Source organism: Lithobates pipiens, unplaced genomic scaffold, assembly GCF_037356315.1.
Source record: "Lithobates pipiens isolate NorthernLeopardFrog02 unplaced genomic scaffold, aLitPip1_a1.2 Scaffold_16, whole genome shotgun sequence".
In the NCBI taxonomy this organism is placed as follows: Eukaryota; Metazoa; Chordata; class Amphibia; order Anura; family Ranidae; genus Lithobates; species Lithobates pipiens.
Window position 1 is genome coordinate 530507698 of NW_027507748.1, and position 23004 is coordinate 530530701.

Consider the following 23004-nt stretch of genomic DNA (forward strand, 5'->3'; position numbering starts at 1 on the left):
GATATATAGGAATACCCCTCGACCTTTTTTACCCTCTCTATCCTTGCGATATAGGGAATACCCTTGAATGGTTGCCAGCCAATCATGATAGCTGTTGAACCAGGTCTCTGAAATTCCTACAAAATCAAAATCTTCCTTGTACAACAGTAGCGCTAGTTCTCCCATCTTGTTTGCCAGATTCCTGGTATTGGTAAACATGCCACGTAGTTTAAACCGGATGCATACTATCCCCTTATTGGGTGTTCTGCGGTTGCAAATAGGACTGTATTCACAAAAAAGACTGTACTTACCTCGGATTGAGTTGCTTTAGTCAACCTACCACTAATGCCCCCAATACTATCCTCTGTGCAGACTATCTCTATATCTGGACCTTCCCCCATCGGCTAGTTTAAAAGTCCCTCTAACTTGTCGGACAACTTCCCTCCCAGCCGATCTGCACCCTCCTCATTTAGGTGCAGTCCGTCCCTTCTGTAGAGCTGGTAACCGACTGAGAAATCGACCCAGTTCTCCAGGATCCAAACCCCTCTTTACTACAGCAGCTCCTCAGCCAGTGAAGGGAATTCTTTCCAATGGGACACAGATGACAAACAAAAATTCATACATAAATAAAATAAAATGACAGGGGTTCTAACCCTCTCTTATTGTATCCAAAATAGCATTTTTGCCTTTAGATACAGTTTAGGAGTTGTTTAACCTTCGTTGTGACTGGGCTAATAACATACCCCCCAACATTTTGAGATCGGAAAGAGGGACACCTACCTGCAAAATATGTAGACATAGAACACGCCCCCTGCCATTCCTTTATATTGGCAGGTTTAGCACTGGGAAACACTTTTTGAAAGATAAAAAGTGCATTTTATATACAACTATATAGATCAGACCAAAATGAGGGACAAATGAGGAGGAAAGAGGGACAGAGTGACATTGGGGGTTATTTACTAAAGGAAAATCCACTTTGCATTGAAAGCGCACTTGGAAGTAAAGTTGCTGTAGTTCCGAGGGGGACATGCAAGTAAAATAAACAGCATTTTAGCTTGCACATGATTGGATGATAAAATCAGCAGAGCTTCCCCTCATTTCAGAGCTACACCTTAGATTCAGAGCGACTGCACTTCCAAGTGCACTTGCAGTGCAAAGTGGATTTGCCTCCTAAATAACCAGCATTGCTCCAAATCCGGGACAGTCCCTCAAAATCAGGGACAGTAGGGAGCTATTCTAATAATATATTTCTCATATCTCCAAACTTCTGAAAAGGGGGCAGTTAGTTTATCTGTGCGGTAAGCAGACAAAGCGCATGCTCCCCCTTCCTGCTCCTCTAATGAATGAATCTAATCCCAGGTTTCCTGTCACTATTACATTCCCTTCAATTCTACAGAGGAGCACGTGACTTCTCCGGGGGGCGGGCCCTTCGAGGTGACGTTGATAGGATTGGATGACACTTCGACAACATTTCCGGACAATTTTGTCCCTCCTGAGCCCCGTCCGAGTGTCATGGCGACCTCCAGCAGCGGCATGAGTTCTTCGGAAATACTGCGCTACCCGGAGTACAAGGTGGGGAGCCGGGGGACTGCGGGAGCTGACATGGATCGCGCACTGGTGAGTACATTGGGGGACCCCGGGAGGTGACATTGAGGTGGTGATGAGTTGGGGAGGTCCTGGTTGTGTCGCACACAATCTTTCTAGAACACTCCTCTGTGATCAGTGACCCCCTATGCATCATTCAGTAACGGTGACCCCCTGAAATTCTAGGTTTCAATGATGTGTCTCTGCCATGGCCGTCCCAGGGATGGATTGCACTGATATTACATCAGCTGGGTGTCAGAGAATGGTGTTCTGCCTCCATCACTGTCCCCTCACCCCAAGGTCTTCCATGACTTCTTCTATTACATCAATTGTTCTAGAGATAAACCTCACATGAAGTGCACAAACACAAAAAGGTGTTTTCTGGTTGTCATACAGATTTGTATTTTTAACCCAATCCTGACTGAGGGTAAAAAAAATCTTAACGCCTAAGCACAATTTTTCAACTTTGACATGTGTTATTAAAACCGTACTCATCATCATCATCATTATTATTATTAAATCATAAAAAAAATATACATTTTTTTTTCTTCTTTTTTTTTATTATTATTATACAGGATTTATATAGTGCCAACAGTTTATGCAGAGCTTTACAACATGAGAGCAGACAGTACAATTACACTACAATTCAGTACAGGGGGGAAATCGGAGGGCCCTGCTCATTAGCGCTTACAATCTAGGAGGGAGGGTCAAGTTCTACAAAAGAGTACTAGCTCTGGGGGATGAGCTAATGGAGAAAATAGTGCAGTTGTTAGTCGGAGGCAGGATAGGACTCTCTGACGAGGAAAGTTTTCAGGGATTGCCTAAAAAGTGGATACATTTTGGAGACATTCTGACAGATTGGGGTAGGGAATTGCAGAGGATGGCGGAGGCTCAGGAGAAGTCCTGGAGGCGGATATGGGAGGAGGTGATGAGGGAGCTAGAGAGCAGGAGGTCTTGGGAGGAATTAAGTGGGCGATTAGGTTGGTATTTTGAGACTAGGCTAGTGATGTAGCTGGGGGAAGAGTTGTGGATGGCATCACAACTACTTTGTGCATCGTGTCTTGTTTTTTTTTTTTTTTTTTTTCCAGGACAAATTGGGCTCTCATTTGGTGGTAAAGGGTATATCCTTTGTGGGTGTGGTGTTGCAGCGATACCATATATGTGTATCTTGGTACACGTAGTACAGCCCAGAAACATTAGTGCGCATTTTAATTCCCCCCCCCATTTATTATTATTTTTTATCATGATTAAAGGGTAAGTTCACCTTTACAGAAAAATCTGTAAGTGCTACACACGGGATACTCTCCTCATCCCGACCCAGTCCTGCTGACCTGCATCGCAGCGATCTCCCATTCTGAATCCTGCTATAGCCGCATCACAAGTCTGGGGCTTGGAAATCTCCATGTGCCCTGTCAGCATTCTAACTGGTCGGCGCCGGCCAATTAAGACTCGCGTAGCCTGTCCTGTCAGTGGGGAAGAAGACGCATGAATGCAGAGGGGATTTCTAAGCCTTGGACCGGTGACGCGGCTATAGCAGGGCTCAGAACTGGAGATTGCCATGCAACAGGTCAGCAGGACTGGGGTGGGGGGGGTGAGGAGGGGTCCTGTGTAAGCTCATCTTACAGATTTTTCTTTAACCACCTCAGTACAGGGCACTTACACCCCCTTCCTGACCAGACCAATTTTCAGCTTTCAGCTTTCTCACGATCGGTGTGTGAGGAGGAGAACCCGGTAACATCTCGTTACCACGGTTTGTTTACATTTTAGTGATCGGCTGTGAAAGGATCACAGCTGATCACGTGGGTAAACAGCCGGGCAATGGCTGTTTACCACCGCCGGTGACGAGCAGTGTTCCCGGGGAACACGCCGCCACCGACGTGCACGATCACACGCATGCGCCGTGCACAGCGGGGGTGTGACCATCTGTGATCGTCCGTGACTTTCATCATGGCCGATCACGTGGTAAACAGCCATAACCAAAGGCTGTTCACCCCCTTCGGTGGCGAGTGATGTCTCCGTGACACGCCGCCACTGAAGAAACAGGGATGCGCGCACACGATCGCTCGCATTCCCTGTTTAAGCGGGAGGTTGTCATATGACGGCCTCCTGCCACAATAGGTGCGCCGCCTGGCCGTCAGTCGGGAAGCAGTTAAAGGCGAACTTACCCTTTAACTGCTCCCTGCTCATCACATAGTGAAATGACGGAGGGGCGTGAGCACTCTCATTCTGGGAGGACGTCATATGACGTCCCCACATTCCTGGTGTGCAGATTTGTGGTACGCTGTGACACAGCCAATCACTGAACACGGTAAATAGCCTATGATGTAGGCTCTTTATCAGGTGATCAGCTGTGTCCAATCACAGTTGATTCTAGCATAAACAGAAAAATGAAGGTTATTGGACAGGAGAGCTGGTAAGCAGCATTTCTCAGTGGGGACATCTGCACTGACAATCAGGGCACTGATCATCTGATCATCATCAAAAGCGCTGCGCAAACTGTTGGTGCTATAAAAGCGCTGCGCAAACTGTTGGCGCTATATAAATGCTGAATAATAATAATAATTAGTGCAGCCCCAACAGTGCCCACCAGTGATACCTGTCAGTGCCCATCAGTACCTCCTCATCAGCACACATCAGTGAAGGAGAAAAATAACTTGGATTTTTTTTTTTTCCAATTTTTATAGTTTTTTTAATTTGTTTAGCAAAAAATAAACCACCTAGTGGTGATTAAATACTACCAAAAGAAAGCTCTATCTGTGTCACAAAACCCTACAAAATTTAGTTTGGGCGCAGCATTTCACGACTGCGCAATTGTCAAAGCGAGACAGTGCTGAAAATTGGCCTAGGTAGAGGGGGTCAAAGTGCATGGTAGGCAAGTGGTTAACATTAGTGTCGGTGTGTTTTTAAATTGTAAGTTCACCTTACTCTGTAAGGCAGGGATGTCCAAACTTTTATTCTAAGAGGGCCAGATTTGATGAACTGAACATGGGCGAGGGCCGACCATTTTGCCTGACATTCTGTGAACCATTAAAATTCGGTCTAAGTGTGTTCGTCCGAGCACTAATACACTGCCCAACAAGAATTCTCTTGCCTTTGTGGCTGTGTGTGGTGAAAAGATGAACTCAAGTGTATTATTTGGATACACTGTATTTATTGGCGTATAACACACACCTTCACTTTAAGAGGGAAGCTTCAGGAAAAAAAAAAAATTACAATTTTAAATAAAGAACTGTGAAGCAAAATACGTGTCAGTGCCCATCTGCAGACCCACCATTGCCGGGAATGCAGCGCCCACCATTGCCGGGAATGCAGCGCCCACCATTGCCGGGAATGCAGCCACCATTGTTATGAATTCGCTCACCATTGCCAGGAATGCAGCCCCACAATTGCAATTGCCATGAATGCAGCCACCATTACCATCAGTGCAGCCATGGAGGGCAGGACGAGCGCCAAAGACATCCTACAGAATTTCCTGTTTACACAACGGCCCCTTTAAGAGAAAGTCCCGCCTCCTCTGATGGACAGAACAGTCATCCAATGGCAGAGATGGGACTTCCCATTACAGCTGCCGTATAAACAGGAAATTCTACTCCTGTGTGCATGGCACTCGTCCTGCCTCCTCCCTCCGTGGCAAGCCGGACTATATATCTTTTGTGACCCCGGCGCCGGGCCGTTCAAAACCAGACTGCGGGCCACTTTTGGCCCGTGGCCCAGACTTTGGACATGCCTGCTGTAAGGTGAACTTAAGCAGGATAGAAGACTGTATAATGTCCTGCATGAATGAACATTTAAAGTGGTTGTAAACCCTTACAAACCACTTTGACCTACAGGTAAGGCTTACCTGTAGGTCCAAGAAATATCTCCTAAACCTATACGGTTTAGGAGATATTTACCCGAAGACAGCCACCGCTGTCTACGGCACATGCGCCATAGACAGCGACGTGCAGGCGCACTGGGCAGGCCACAGATCACGGCCATATGCCACGAGTGTCGGCTCCCATGCGCATGCGTGGGAGTGATGTCATCGCGACTCCGGCGAATCACAGCACCGAAGCAGCGAGACCCGGAAGTCGCTCCGGGATACATGGCAGCGGCGAAGAGGAAGACGGAGGACCGCTTCGGGGGCTTCCTTCTCAGGTAAGTTATTCATAATGAGCTAGTATGCTATGCCTTTGCCTTGCAGGGTGTGCTTTTTTTTTTTAATTTTTTTTTTTGCCTTTACTTCCTCTTTAAGTGATGTTTAAAGAAAATGGCAGTTTGGGCTCCTTCTGATGTGCGTCAGCCCTTGCTGCTCTCTGTAAAGTAATTTTCGGTTAATCGTCTTTCACAGAGTAGCTGGGGGGCGATATGTCGCCTATTCACCATCAGGTTTAACCCTCAAAAGTCTTGAGTGATTACGTCACATCCACATAATGACAGGATGGTTGCACCATGGCCCCGTTAACTTGAATATCGCAAACAGCGGCCGTGGAATGTGTACCACCCTCAGCGGATGCATGCCCTTGTTAGAGCGGGCGGTCCCCCACAGCTATTACTCTTTTGTATAACTTGACCCTCCCTCCTAGATTGTAAGCTCTAGTGAGCAGGGCCCTCTGATTTCCCCCCCCCCCCCCCCCCCCCTGTATTGAATTGTAGTGTAATTGTACTGTCTCCCCTCATGTTGTAAAGCTCTGCGTAAACTGTCAGCGCAATATAAATCCTGTATAATACGGTAATATAAAAAAAATATCTATCCTTTCTTTCTTTCTTTCTTTCTTTCTTTCTTTCTTTCTTTCTTTCTTTCTTTCTTTCTTTCTTTCTTTCTTTCTTTCTTTCTTTCTTTCTTTCTTTCTTTCTTTCTTTCTTTCTTTCTTTCTTTCTTTCTTTCTTTCTTTCTTTCTTTCTTTCTTTCTTTCTTTCTTTCTTTCTTTCTTTCTTTCTTTCTTTCTTTCTTTCTTTCTTTCCCACTTTAAAGCACCGGAATCCCATCAGGTTGCACTGGGTTGTTTTGATTATATAAATGGAAGAAATGCCTCCTTGGTGCCACCTTGGGATTGGTTAAAAAAAGGCATGTGAAATAATAATGGAATACTATCATTAAACATTTGAACTGCATATATAAAAAAATTAAGTCAGCAGCTACAAATACTATATTTGCTTATTTTTAATATAAGGACATTATCTGTCTATCTGTCCAAGGATCCAGTGCTGTCCTCACCTGAGCCAGGAGGGAAGTGGGGGGGGGGGATGCACACGAGCACCAAGAATTTACTGCATCAAGACTCTTTAAATTCATAAAGGGCGGCTCCCCTTCTTCTTCCCCAGTCTTTGTCCACCTCCACCGGAGGAGGAGGCTGAATGGGAGCTCTCAATCCCCCTAAGCCTGTGCAGGGCTGCCTAAGAAGTAGGGGGAAGGAGGTCTGCAGGTACCTGTAAGCAAGGATGGCAGGAATCTAATTCCCCCCCCCCCCCCCCCGTCAGGCTGCGGGGGGTTGATACTGGCGTTGTCCTCCATGCATAGGGCTGGTGCTCCCCGCACAAGGCTCACAGCGGTCTGCTGACCGGATAATATGGTCACATGTCAAAGTTGCAAAATTGTGCTTAGGCATTAATATTTTTTTTTTTTTTTTTTTTTACCCTCAGTCACAAATTGGTTACAAATCTGTATGACAACCAGAAAAACCCTTTTTGTCTTTGTGCACTTCATGTGAGGTTTATCTCTAGAACAATTGATGTAATAGAAGAAGTCATGGTAGACCTGGGGTGAGGGGACAGTGATGGAGGCAGAACACCATTCTCTGACACAGCTGATGTAAAATCTGTGCAATCCATCCCTGGGACAGCCATGGCAGAGACACATCACAGAAACCTAGAATTTCAGGGGGTCACCATTACTGAATGATGCATAGGGGGTCACTGATCACAGAGGAGTGTTCTAGAAGGATTGTGTGCGACACAACCAGAACCCCCCCCATGTAATTTTCTTATTTGCTCATTTACTTTATTTATTTTTCATATTCAGTTCTCTAATCTTGCATCTTCCACCAATCAGAAAATAATGATATTCCGCCACAAAGATGATGCACACATTCAGTTTAGTACTTCCATTCATATATCATTGGTCCTGTCGTAAAAAGCAAAAATACCAGTTCCAGCTCCTATTAGTAAGGTTAGGGTAACACTTATGTGGGTGGTTACATGTTGTTCCCACGTCTGCAAGTCCCATCACCCGTCCCCCCCCCCCCCCCCCCCCTCATTTCACTGAAATAGACACCGAATGCAGAGAGCAGGTAAGAGACACAGAAAAAGAAGAAATCTGATAGATGTAAGTAGGCAGAGGAGAGTGCCTTGCTGTCCTGGAGGCTTGGAGAGCTGATTTAAAAGAACCCTGTCTACATGCTTGCTTTGACCCATCTAGAATGCATAGTAGTGGTGACATAAGGAACACAAATTGCAGTTTGGAGGAGGAAAGATATCCGTATATCACACTGGACACGGAAATGTGTATTTATTTTGAAAAAATATGAGAGAATATGTTGATCCTGTATGCACAGATCCTCCCCTTCTTACATTGTCCCCATAACATGTCCATATACGGAGTTGCTGCCATCAGGCTGCACGAGCTAGGTTTGGTGTGTATTGCTAGAGGGGTTATTATTATTATTATTATTATTATTATTATTATTATTATTATTATTTTTTTTTTTATTACTTGGGAGAGTGCATGTAATCAGCACTGTCCAGACAGGGGGTCAGGGGTTCTGCATCCTGATAGGACAGGCAGTGAAGTATGAAAACTCCTCCTACTAGCTTTAACCAGACACTGATAGATGTTACAAGACTGCTTTATACTGCTGATGAGAAAAGGTATTTAGCAGTTCATATATAGTAAAATAATTGCATTTCCATGTTCTGTGTAGTGTGAGAGACCAGTTACTGGGTTTAGTAACACTTTAATGTAATGTGAACCGAGAGTATATGTATATATTATTTTTGTTTGGAGGATTGCTCATATTGCTATGTGTTAGGTAGTTTTATTTTGTCGCATAAACATTTTATGAGATATCAAACCGTGCTGCTGCTTTTGCAGATGGGCAGGACTGCCATTCATTATTAATATTCGAACCTTGGGTGGCCCTGTCAAGACCACTTGGCTAGACGAAAGTCCATTTTTTATTTTATTTTTTTAATTGCCTTTTTTTGAAGGAGTCAAATGTAAAATCGTCAGCCGAACAGTGACTGCAGCCAATCAAAAGCATTCACTGTTTATACATTCTAACAGCAGTGAACATCAACTGTTAGAAACAATAGCCAGCAGGAGAGATCCACATTGATTAGATGGGGTAATCTATTAGATTTCTCTTGTTCAGAAATCTTTGTGTGTTTAAAAAATTGCTTTAGATGTTTTACAATTTGACATGTACATTTCACCTACATCTGGTCTCTTAAAGCTTTTGTTGCCCCAAAAAAAATACAAATAAAACCCATCCTGTTCCCTTAAAGCATGTTATACAGCACAGTTCTTGTGCTGTGCAATTTGGCCCCCTGTAACACCGCAAAAACCTGGCTATACCCTCTCAGCTGTAAGCTGACCATGGTATATCTTAGCTGCTGAGCACTGACACTGTGGTCAGTTTATGTGCCTCCGTCATCCGCAGCTCTGCTCTGTTCTACTCTGCTTTCTACCCGTCCCTCTCTGTCTGTCAGCTCTGTAACTTGGGAGGCAGGCAAAACACATGGCTGATTCCCATTATCTAGTCATGTGCAAACAAAAATGTTTTTTTTTTTTTTTTTTTATTATTATCCTTTTGTGTGATTTGGTATTTTTATAAATTTTTTTTTTTTTTTTTTTTTATTTTTTTTTTTTGATGTTGTGTCATTGTGCATCACACAGTGAACCTTAACAATAATGTCTACCTGGGGACCACTGAAGGCATCTAATGGAAGCTTGTGTTCAAATATTTAGTGGTTACAATTGAAGTGGTTGTAAGGCCTGGTTCATACCTATACAGGTTGCAGTTCATGCATATTCCAGGTGCATTTTGTATGTTTTAACACACGTTTTCGCTCCATTGAAGTCTATGGAACCAAAAAACACAACCTGCTGATCCCTGGCCCTTTCCATAAAATGCACAGATGTGAACTATGTTAAATGGACCGTAGTGTGTTTCTGCAAAACTGAAAATGCACTAAAAAAATGCATAGTTGTGAACCAGGCCTTAAGGCTGAAGTAGTGTTTTGTGTGTGGGTTTTTGTTTTTTGGTTTTTTTTTTTTGTTTTGTTTTTTCTCCCCTTGATGTGCACAAGAGCCTTGGCAGTCCCAGGACTTCCGTTCCTCTTTGGTTGAGACAGCAGCAGGAGCCATTGGCTCCCACTGCTGTCAATCACAACCAGTGAGAGGGGCACGGCGGCTGAGCCTCGGCTCTGTGTCTTATGGACACACAAAGCAGGGCTAGTGCTCCCAAAGCAAGTGGCTTGCTAATGGAGGCACTGATCAAGAGGGAGGAGCCAGGAGTGCTGACGGAGGACACTAGAAGAAAAGGATCTGGGCTGCTCTGTGCAAAACCACTGCACAGAGCAGGTAAGTAGTGTGTGTGTGTGTGTGTGTGTATGTGTATACATAATACATACATATTTTTTTTTTTCTTTCTTAAAGCAGAACCTTTAATTCCACTTTAAAGTGCCGGAATCCCACCAGGGTTGTTTTGTTTATATAAATAATGTGGAAGAAACGCCTCCTTGGTGCCACCTTGGGATTGGTTAAAAAAAGGCATGTGAAATGAGGGAATTCATATACTGAATACTATCATTAAACAATTGAACTGCATATATAAAAAAAAATTAAGTCAGCAGCTACAAATACTATATTTGCTTATTTTTAATATAAGGACATTATCTGTCCAAGGATCCAGTGCTGTCCTCACCTGAGCCAGGAGGGAAGTGCGGGGGATGCACACAAGCATCAACAATTTACTGCATCAAGACTCTTCAGTTGACACATACCAAACAAGAGATGGAGTGTCCACACAAGTCCACTAGAGAGAGGCTCCACCTCCAGAGGCAGGAAACACAAAATTTAAATCCATAAAGGGCGGCTCCCCTTCCATCCTCCCCAGTCTTTGTCCACCTCCACCAGAGGAGGAGGCTGAATGGGAGCGCTCAATCCCCTAAGCCTGTGCAGGGCTGCCTAAGGAGTAGGGGGAAGGAGGTCTGCAGGTACCTGTAAGCAAGGATGGCAGGAATCTAAATTCCCCCCCCCCCCCCCCCCCCGGGAAGGGCTGGTGCTCCCCGCACAAGGCTCACAGCGGTCTGCTGACTAGATAATGTGGTATTCCGGCATGAGTACAACGGGGGGCAGGCGTAGGTCTCGAGTTCCAGCCTGTGAAACGCAGGAGGGGGGGGGGGATTCGGGAACGCTACTTCTGGTTCCGGGTCGCACAGTGAGAGTGGACGGCAGATCCATGGTGGCTTATTTAAAAAATGCCAGCCACGGCTAGCAGAGCCAAGTGGCAGTGGTGCCAGCCCAGCTCAGGTAGGTGGACACTGAGGTGGTTTTGGCCTACAGGGCTGGGAGGGGTGGTGGTGGACTCAATGCTAGCACCCATCTCCTCACCCCTTGGTGAGACGGGATCCAGGCTAAAGAGTCATGTGAATCTCATCAGCAGCTGGTGGGGGTGCATATAGGTGTTGGTGAATGTACACCCACTGGTTGGCAAAGGTATCTGACAGCAGTTTGTCCCTGGCTCCTTTTTTTTTTTTTTTTTTTTCTCTTCCCCCTCCCGGCTCTTCTTTCCTTCTCTTGTCTCAGGCTCAGCCCAAAGAACCAGAGATGTCAGGGGGAAGAAGAGGTGTCCGTCATGTGCAAACAAATTCAAAGAAGGGTGAGAAAAGCCCCTTTGGAACCCTGTATTGATAAATTGATTTACAAGGAGGCAACAGGGGCATGCAAAGAATTGATTGATTTCTGGCATTAAGAAGGAAATAAAGGCTATAGAGTTGATGCTGTTGAACCTTGAAACCCCAAATCAAAGAGGAGGGTGACGAATCAGGGGGAGGAATTGGATCTTTTGGATGATCTAAGTGAGACGGCATCATCCAAAGATACTCTGAGCCAAAGGACAAGGTCACCCAGATACATGCTCTTGCTCGAGGAGGTGGATGCCTAAGGCTACTTTCACACTGGGGCAGGCTGGCGTCGGCGGTAAAGCAACGCTATTTTTAGCGACGCTTTACCGTCACTTTAGCGGAGCTATTCGGCCGATAGTGGGGTGCTTTTTACCCCCCCCCCCCCCCCCCAGCAACCAAAAAAAGCAGCTAAAACCGCCCGCAAAGCGCCGCTTAAGTTCTAATCCTATCAAAGGCCAGGTGTCAGCCTTATCGGTGTGTTTTTACTAGGGATGCACCGAAATTTCGGCCGCCGAAACATATCGGCCGAAAATGCCCTTATCGGCAATTTGCCGAAAGAGAAAAACGGCCGATAATGGAGCCGAAAATGGGGCGGGGCCAGGGTAGGGGGCGGGGCTCCGCCCCCCGCCCCTGGTGCGCCCATCATGAAGAGCTATATCACGCTATAGTGCAGGCGAGCCGTCTCTGCCGCCTGTTTGATCACAGCGCGGGAACATCACAGCTTTCAGGTCAATAGCTGTGTGTTCCCGGCCGCGCGCCATCATGTACAGCCCCTCCCCCTTGTCAGGGCACTTTGATAGACAGATCACCCGTAGGATTGGACGGATGATCTGTCTATCAAAGTGCCCTGACAAGGGGGAGGGGCTGTACGTGACGGCGCGCGGCCGGGAACACACAGCTATTGACCTGAAAGCTGTGATGTTCCCCTGCTGTGATCAGACAGGCGACGGAGGCGACTCTCCTCTTCTCTCTTCTGTTTTCTCTTCACAGGTTGGCTGCTATGAGGGGACACACACACACTGGCTGCTATGAGGGGACACACACACACTGGCTGCTATGAGGGGACACACACACACACTGGCTGCTATGAGGGGACACACACACACACTGGCTGCTATGAGGGGACACACACACACACTGGCTGCTATGAGGGGACACACACACACACTGGCTGCTATGAGGGGACACACACACACACTGGCTGCTATGAGGGGACACACACACACACACTGGCTGCTATGAGGGGACACACACACACACACTGGCTGCTATGAGGGGACACACACACACACACTGGCTGCTATGAGGGGACACACACACACACACTGGCTGCTATGAGGGGACACACACACACACTGGCTGCTATGAGGGGACACACACACACACACTGGCTGCTATGAGGGGACACACACACACACACTGGCTGCTATGAGGGGACACACACACACACTGGCTGCTATGAGGGGACACACACACACACTGGCTGCTATGAGGGGACACACACACACACTGGCTGCTATGAGGGGACACACACACACACTGGCTGCTATGAGGGGACACACACACACACTGGCTGCTATGAGGGGACACACACACACACTGGCTGCTATGAGGGGACACACACACACACTGGCTGCTATGAGGGGACACACACACACACACACTGGCTGCTATGAGGGGACACACACACACACACACTGGCTGCTATGAGGGGACACACACACACACACACTGGCTGCTATGAGGGGACACACACACACACACACTGGCTGCTATGAGGGGACACACACACACACACACACTGGCTGCTATGAGGGGACACACACACACTGGCTGCTATGAGGGGACACACACACACTGGCTGCTATGAGGGGACACACACACACTGGCTGCTATGAGGGGACACACACACACTGGCTGCTATGAGGGGACACACACACACTGGCTGCTATGAGGGGAGACGCACACTGGCTGCATTGTATCAATTGTATCATGTGTCATGTATCATGTGTGCAATTTCTGACCCTCTCCTGTACCACGTCCGCAGTCTCTGACCATCTCCTGTACCACGTCCGCAGTCTCTGACCATCTCCTGTACCACGTCCGCAGTCTCTGACCATCTCCTGTACCACGTCCGCAGTCTCTGACCATCTCCTGTACCACGTCCGCAGTCTCTGATCATCTCCTGTACCACGTCCGCAGTCTCTGATCATCTCCTGTACCACGTCCGCAGTCTCTGATCATCTCCTGTACCACGTCCGCAGTCTCTGATCATCTCCTGTACCACGTCCGCAGTCTCTGATCATCTCCTGTACCACGTCCCCAGTCTCTGACCCTCTCCTGTACCACGTCCCCAGTCTCTGACCATCTCCTGTACCACGTCCCCAGTCTCTGACCATCTCCTGTACCACGTCCCCAGTCTCTGACCATCTCCTGTACCACGTCCCCAGTCTCTGACCATCTCCTGTACCACGTCCCCAGTCTCTGACCATCTCCTGTACCACGTCCCCAGTCTCTGACCATCTCCTGTACCACGTCCCCAGTCTCTGACCATCTCCTGTACCACGTCCCCAGTCTCTGACCATCTCCTGTACCACGTCCCCAGTCTCTGACCATCTCCTGTACCACGTCCCCAGTCTCTGACCATCTCCTGTACCACGTCCCCAGTCTCTGACCATCTCCTGTACCACGTCCCCAGTCTCTGACCATCTCCTGTACCACGTCCCCAGTCTCTGACCATCTCCTGTACCACGTCCCCAGTCTCTGACCATCTCCTGTACCACGTCCCCAGTCTCTGACCATCTCCTGTACCACGTCCCCAGTCTCTGACCATCTCCTGTACCACGTCCCCAGTCTCTGACCATCTCCTGTACCACGTCCCCAGTCTCTGACCATCTCCTGCACCACGTCCCCAGTCTCTGACCATCTCCTGCACCACGTCCCCAGTCTCTGACCATCTCCTGCACCATGTCCCCAGTCTCTGACCATCTCCTGCACCATGTCCCCAGTCTCTGACCATCTCCTGCACCATGTCCCCAGTCTCTGACCATCTCCTGCACCATGTCCCCAGTCTGACCACCTCCTGTATAAAATTTTTTTTTAAAAACAGTCATTTTCGGTATCGGTGCTGTTTCGGTATCGGTTTCGGTTTTCGGCCTAGTGTATTTTTCATTTTCGGTATCGGTTTTGGCACCAAAAAACCCATTCCGTGCATCCCTAGTTTTTACCAACCCCCCCCGCCCAAGGTATCACTTTAGGGCATGAGGCATGAAAATGCCATATAAATGATGCCTAACACTTTGCAAAAGATGCATTCAGAAGGCATTATGTGGTAACCTTACTACTCAACCACATAATGCCTTTAGAATGCATCTTTTGCAAAGTGTTGGGCAGAATTTATATGGCATTATGCCTATTGACCTAGAGCAGTGATGGTGAACCTTGGCACCCCAGATGTTTTGGAACTACATTTCCCATGATGCTCAACTACACTGCAGAGTTCATTAGCATCATGGGAAATGTAGTTCCAAAACATCTGGGGTGCCAAGGTTCGCCATCACTGACCTAGAGTGTTGTTGTTTATAAAGTAACACCACAAAAATGCTGGTCAACATACAATAACACTATGTAATTGTAATCATTACATAGTGTTATTGTAGAGTGTTGATTGAGCAGTATTTTTGTGGTGTGTTACTTTTAATTTTAATGAAAAAACATACCTGAGGAGGTAACATAGTTTTCAAGAAGGAGCCATATCCAACAAAAGCACTGCTGCACTGAACTGCTGCTCAACACTGTGTGTGCAAAAACACAGACATATACAAAAATAAAGTGCCAAAAAATAAAAGGTAACACTTTACAGCATGAGGCATGAACATGCCATATAAATTATGCCTAACACTTTGCAAAAGATGCATTCAGAAGGCATTGTGTGGTAACCTTACTACTCAACCACACATAATGCCTTCAGAATATATTTTGCAAAGTGTTAGGCAGAATTTATATGGCATTATGCCTGCTGACCTAAAGTGTTGTTGTTTTATAAAGTAACGCCACAAAAATGCTGGTCAACATACAATAACACTATGTAATTTAATCATTACTTACATAGTGTTATTGTAGAGTCGATTGAGCAGTATTTTTGTGGTGTGTTTCTTGTAATTGTAATATAAAACATACCTGAGGAGATAACAGTTTTCAAGGAAGGAAGGAACCAAGCCCAACAAAAGCACTGCTCAACACTGTGTCTGTGCAAAAATAATGGCCAATACACTGAAGGCAGCCATGAGCCATCTCATCATAAATACACTAATACAGCCCAACAAGAGCAGTGCATGAGTGCAAAAGGTTGGGGGCCTGTGTTACTCCATTGCAATGCTATATTTTAGCATTGCAATGGAGAAAGGTTAGCATATCGACATACTCTGAATTTAGGCTTGCTCTTCTTCTTTTTTTTTTTTTTTTTTTTTTTTTTAGTCACTGTTGCCAGCAACTGAGAAAAGCCTTTCAGATGGGGTTGATGTTGCAGGCACAGACAAGTAACTCTTTGCCAGCATGGCCAAGATGGGAAACCTCTTTTCATTTTCCTTCCACCATTTCAGCGGATTTTCTTCCTTTAGAATAGCCTGCTCACTGAAATACATGTGTATCTCATTCCGCACAACTTCACTGTGGGTTTCTTGATCTTGGATGTGACCAGTCATGTCATCCTCGCCATTACTGTGGTGGTCATCTGAATCTGAAGATCCAAGCAAAGTGTCTAACAGAAACACTTGCCTGTTCTAATAAAATTTCATGTCTGCACAGGCTAACTGTTGTTCCTCACATCGATGTTGCGTTTTCTCTTCCTCATGTCTTCTTTTCACTTCAAGAGCAAGAGCTTGGACCTTGAGGTGAACTTTTAAACTGTCTTCTGCTGGCAGGAATTTAAATTTGTGGAATCTGGGGTCCAGAGCTGCTGCAATAAAACATATTTTCTCCACCATCATCTCTGAATTTAGTTTTCCGCTCCCATCTTGATGTCATCTCCTGTGCAGCAACACTTTGGAAAGCCTTGACTGCTGCTGTCTAGCAAATTGTGCTCTGTATGGATTTCTGGAGGCCCTTTACCAGAGGAGGTAGAGCGGAAGCAGTCACATAGGACTCTCCACTCAAGAAAACAGTAGCACACTCAAATGGCTTCAGGACTTGTTCCACTTCCTCAAGTAAGCTCCACTGATCATGTTTTAAATCCAGGAAGCACTTCCCTCATGGTGTGACATCAGGATCGGAAAGAGTTGTAGTCACAGGCCACCTCTGTTCAAGCAGGCGGCTGATCATGTGTAAAGTACTGTTCCATCTTACGGATACATCATTTATTAGTGCATGCTAAGGGGTACCCATTTGTTGCTGCTTTGCTTTATGCTTTGTAGTGGCCAGCTCATTTTTTTTAAAACATGTTTCACAAGGCACTTTGCAGCCCTCGGGGTCTTGCTGATCTGGGGATCCCTCAGGGCATGGTTGACAACTAACTGCAATGTATGACCAGCACACCTAAGAGAAGAGATTACATGCTTTTCTTCCAAAATACGCAGAGCAGTGACAACATTTGCAGCGTTATCTTGGACAACTACATTTACATTGGCCATGGATATCTCAGCTGCTTTTTCCACCCAGTTAGCAAAGTTTTCAGCTGTGTGCCGATCTTCAAGTAGCATAGTGGTCAGATTGTACGATGTAAGATTCCAGTCTTCATTGATGAAGTGCCATGTGACACATCATTCTCCTCATATTTCTTCTCCATCAGCGTAGTGAAATGGGACCTGGAGGGAAGTGTGTATCCTGGGTAAAACGTGTTGATCATCTCACAAAATCCTTGACCGTCTACAATAGAAAGAGGTCTCATATCTTTTACAATCATGTTGAGTATGCTATTGGTATATGCAACGGCCATTTGGGGTGTGCAAACAGTGACATCCCTTTTTATGGAAGAAGAACTCCTGTACACAGCTTTGCCTCTTCCTGAGAAAAAAACAACAAACACACGCAATAATAATTAACATTTAGGAACCTGAACCAAGTTTGACCAACATGAATGCTCAATGCCAATAATGTACTTGAACTGTGTATTTCAAAGAGGCTACGGGTAGGGTAGTAAATGTCTGTAATAAATTAATATTATATTGTTGCTGCTCTGTGTATTTTGGAAGAAAAGCATGGCATCTCTTCTCTCAGGTGTGTGCTGGTCATACATTACAGTTAAGCCCCGTACACACGAGAGGACTTATGTCCGACAGACTTCCAAAGGAGTTCCGTCGGAGTTCTGCTGGAATTCCGACGGAGTTCTGACAGACTTTTCGGCCGAACGGACTTGGCCACACACGATCACACTAAACTCCGACGGATTCGAACGTGATGACGTACGACCCGACTCGAATAAGGAAGTTCATAGCCAGTAGCCAATAGCTGCCCTAGCGTCGGTTTTAGTCCGTCGGAGTAGCATACACACGAGCGGATTTTTCGAAGGGGACCGGGTCCGGCGGAGTTCCGTCGGGAAAATTTGAAGCATGTTCCATATTCTAAAGTCCTTCGGACTTTGGTGAGTCAAAAGTCCGTTGCAGCCCACACACGATCGGATAGTCTGACGGACTCGGTCCTTCGGACTTTGGATGTTTAAAAGTCCGCTCGTGTGTACGCGGCATCAGTTGTCAATGTCAACCATGCCCTGAGGGATCCCCAGATCAGCAAGACAATGAGGGCTGCAGTGCAAAGTGCCTTGTGAAACATTTTAAAAAACATGAGATGGCCACTACAAAAAAGCGATTAGCAAAGCAGAGCACAGAAACAAATATGGGTACCCCACCCCTGAGCATGCACTAATAATGATGTATCATCTGTAATAATTACTAGCAGCATAAATGAATTGACCACAAATTACTCCCATTGTCTCCCAAAACGAAAAAAATACTAGTAAGTACTTACAAAGATGGCTCGTCCATTTGAGGCCGTAGAGCGCCAGGATGTTTTCTTCTGAGGTGCTCGTGCATCGCAGTAGTGCTGCCGTGGTACGCCATTTCGGTTTTGCAGAGGGAACAAAGGACCATTTTATCTGGCTTCTGTTAAAAGAATTCCCATACATTTTGAGAGTCGTGGTCTGGCTTTTCGTGCTGCAGCGGAACTTTTTTCCCCATTCTCTGGAGCAGGAGGAGGAGCGGCAGCCACTGCCGCCATTACCGCCATTTACCCGCGAGATGAGATAAGCATGAGGCGTCTACGGCCTTCAAGCACGTCGATGTGTTTTCGTAGTCGATTACACTGACGCATCGTGGCAGCTCTAGTGGATATAGATATACTGTATATATAAAATATATTTTTTAGTTTTGAGCATTGACTTCCAATTTAACCTATTGCCTCAAATGTTTTTCTTTTTGTTTATTGGTATTCAGTTACATTGGAAGTTGTTTTTACTCAGACTTTGCAACCCTTGTGCCTTTTATCTCACTATGAAAAGGTAGCTAGCATTTCATTTTATCAAGTCTTTTTAGTCTGAAAAGGTGGACAGAGCATGGATGTTCCTTTTCCTGCCTCATCTGTGTACAAGTTTAAAGGAGTAAAAAAAGCAAACCTTTTTAAACATTTCTCTTTAAATTTGTTAGACTTTGATATGCCTCAGCTTTTTTTTTTAAATGCATAGGACTGTATGAATGAAATTTGCAGAGTCTTAGCCATGGATGGCATTTTCGTGGTAGTATGCTAAAGGTCACCTCCGTCCATAAAACATGACGTGCTCCAGACTAGGTAAACTTGCTACACTTAACTGCATTCAGTACATTGCTGGCATTTATTGGAAGAAATGGGAAATCTTAAAAATGCAGCAATGCTTTACACTTGCAGCTGGTCTCTCTCTGCACTGCAAAGGTTAACGGCTTGTTTTGTTTAGGGGCTTTTATATATATATATATATATATATATATATATATATATATATATATATATATATATCTCTATCTATCTATCTATCCCCAGAATTCAGATTTAAGCGTTAATAAAAAAAATACAAATTTTATTATTCAAAGCTGAACTTAACTCTCTAAGAGCCCTTTCATACTGGCTGCGTTTTAGAGGTAAAGCGCCGCTAGTTTTAGCGACGCTATTCGGCTACTAGCAGGACGCTTTTAACGCCTGCTAGCGGCCGAGGAAAGGGTTTCAGGCCCCAAAGAAGCGCTGCTGCCGAATCGCTTTGCAGGCACTTCGACATCGGTGCCATTCATTTCAATGGGCAGGGGCACCACCCCAAAGATGCTGCTTGCAGGACTAATTTTAACATCCTGCCAGCGCACCGGGGAGCATTGAGAGATGTTTTTTAGGCGCTATTTAGGCTAAAGGGCTACTTTAGCACCTGGAAAAATGCCTAAGTGGGAAAGGGGTCTTAAGGATTTTTTAATCCTCCTGCTGAGTAAATAAATTGGAAGGTATAATTTACTTGTTTTAACCAGCCAAACTGATAGCATACATCCCTGAAGTATTAACATTATTTTCTTTCATCTGGAAACGGGGCTTTCTCAGCTGAGTACACCCTCCAGAGCCTGCATATCTGAGCTGAGGGCAGATGGAATTTAGGAAATAAATGCTACATGAATCACCTGCCCTTACTCAAAATGGCTGCAGCTAGAAATGCTACTAGGTATTTTTCAAAGTGTTTTCCAATTTGTGTTATTATAGGAACTAATTTCCATTATCTCCTCGAACAAAAGGACTTCCACAATGACACCAGTACTGGGCAGCCCCGCCTTTCCCCCTAGATTAGATCATCTATATTTTGGCACCTCCAGACAGTTTTTCCTGAGAATAGAGGACTGATTATTAATTCCAGATATCAGAAATTTGACGGACCACCCTCTGACCCCATTGAAGCTCGGGCAGGCCAAGCAAATTAGACATTTTTTCATTACTCTTGTAGCCCAAGGGACTCTGTCAAATACCTCTATTGTCTTGTCTTCAAGGTCCAGTGTCAAACCCATTACAGCACACTCTGTCCTATGATTTCCTTACTAACCCAATTGAGAGTATACACCCCCATTACTCCTAAAATGGGAAAGAGACCTGGGTTGTATACTTATCCAAAAAGCGAGAGACCATATTTTATTTGTTGCTCATATATCCTAGGTTTTCAGCAACATTCAGGAAACCTGGCTGGTCCTGGGAGACATTAGTGGGTATTCTGGACCTGCTATCCTCCCCTCATCCTTCCTCTTTTTTTATTTATTTCATTCTATCCCCTCTTCTTGCATATCCTCTATAATCATTAAAAACCCAATCCACACTGCCAGAACAGAAAGCTACATTATTATTGTTCAGGGTGGATGTTTGGCATTGTTCTAGCAACGCTATAGTCTCTAGTTTTTGATATAATCCAAATATCTTCTCTTTGTGGATTGTATAAATAAAGAACTAATAAAAAAAAAACTACTGTATTTATCGGCGTATAACCAGCACTTTTTTCCCTACACTGACTAGTCTGCAAATGACACTGGCAAGGCTGCAATGACAAGGTTGCAAATGACACTGATAAGGCTGCATTGATGGGCATTTAAATGTAAGTTGTTGGTTTTTTTTTTTTTTTTGTTTGTTGGTTTTTTTCCTTTAAACTTCCCTCCTAAGCTTGGGGTGCGTGTTATACGCCAATAAATACAGTAATTCAGGAAGTGCTAGAACGTAACTTTATTTTTCTTTGCATTTACTCATTCACAAGCAGATCATAGTGGTAACTTTCTGCATATGATGGCAGCATTACAACATTACTTAGGTGTCAGAGCATAAGCAGTTAATGCCCCACTACAAAAACAAAAAAAAAATATGAAAATGAAAAATGTCTATGTGCGAATGTTACCATAACAGGAATAGAGGGGACATTTTTGAATAAGGGCACTCGTTCTGGTGACAACCAGGAATTTTGGCAATGGGACAAGAAATTAAAGGAAATCTTCCCAGTGGCACACAGATGGCAAAAAGTGGTAATAAATTATTTTTTAGTTCTACTGTAAGAATTATGGAATCAAGGCGTTTGTTTGGTCGAATTAACATTAGATAATTGTTAATGCGTAATTCTTGTGTTTTTTTTTTTTTTATTACAATTTTGTTTTTATAACTTTTTTTCATATTTTTTACTTTTGAGATTGCTTGTTGCTGATTGAGTATGAGGTTATTTAATATTTGCATTATGTTCAAATTAAAAGACAGGCAAGGGGAGAACCACTGTATATGTCCTACGAATTAGAAAAAAAAATTAAGGGAGAATATGATTGCATGATCACCATATAAAAGTACATAAATGGTCCATGCAGTGAACGTGGTACAAAGAAGTTCTGTACAACACACATTTCAAATGATGCCATGAGGAGACAGGGAGGACATCTCTAAATACTGGTGACTTAATGAAACCTCACTAACACTAGCGCCATTATACTAAAGCCCAGGAGCCACAGATTGCTACACAGTGGCACATACTGTGAACAGGGGTAGGGCGCTCTGGTGAGTGCATTGGTAATAGGAGCACGGATAAGAATTGCAGCACCACCCATTTGAGAGAAAAAATTTCCTTGGAAAAAGTTGGCTAATCATGGAACAATTTTAGAGCACAAAGTCACTTTGAATTAACCGCTTGAGATCCGCGCTATAGCCAATTGGCGGCTACAGCGCGGACCTGCTTTGCCGGGACTACGTCTATTGACGTCGTCCCTTGCACGAGCGGCCTGCGCGCCCCCTGAGGGGCACGCGCGGGGCGCGCTCTGATCAGCGAGTCTATAAGACTCGCCTGATCACGGATCGGAGCAAGGGGTCGATCCCGACCCCTTTCCACATGATCAGCTGTCAGCCAATGACAGCTGATCATGTGATGACAACAGAGCCGGTAATTGGCTATGTTTCAGCGCGAGGAGAAAAAAAGCCGACCACCGGCGGCCGTGATCGAGACATCAGTCCTGATCACGGCCAGCTTAGCACTGCCCACCTGCCCCCTGCCAGTGCCACCCAAATAATAAAAAATTGCCACCCATCAGTGCCCACAGTGCCACCTATCAGTGCCCACAATCTGCCTCAACAACAGTGCTGCACCCCAGTGCCACATATCCGTGCCATCTATCAGTGCCCATCAGTCCCATCTATCAGTGCCACCCATCCGTGCCCATCTTTGCCCATCTTTGCCCATCAGTGCCGCCTTAACTGTGCCTATTAGTGCCGCCTTAACTGTGCCTATCAGTGCCCACCAGTGCAGCCTATCAGTGCCCACCAGTGCCGCCTCATCGGCGCATTTCAATGAAGGAGAAAAATGACCTGTTTGCAAAATTTTATAACAAACTATTAAACATGATTTTTTATTTTTATTTTTGGATCTTTTTTTGCTTGTTTAGCAAAAAATAAAACTCCCAGCTGTAATTAAATACCACCAAAAGAAAGCTCTATTTGTGGGAAAAAAAATGATAAAAATTTAATTTGGGTACAGTGTTGTATGGCCGCCCAATTGTCATTCAAAGTGCATCAGCGCTGAAAGATTGGTCTGGGCAGGAGGGGGGTTTTAGT

General features: G+C 45.2%; 1 protein-coding gene across 1 annotated transcript in view; it reads left to right on the plus strand.

The window, feature by feature from the left end:
• Positions 1 to 1411: 1411 nt before the first annotated feature.
• DNAJC15 (DnaJ heat shock protein family (Hsp40) member C15) overlaps positions 1412 to 23004 on the plus strand; it is a 75205-nt gene continuing 53612 nt past the window's right edge. The window contains exon 1 of the mRNA XM_077483197.1: positions 1412 to 1596. Coding sequence (XP_077339323.1) covers positions 1492 to 1596 — 105 coding nt within the window. The 5' untranslated portion in view covers positions 1412 to 1491. The remainder of the gene's footprint in view (positions 1597 to 23004) is intronic.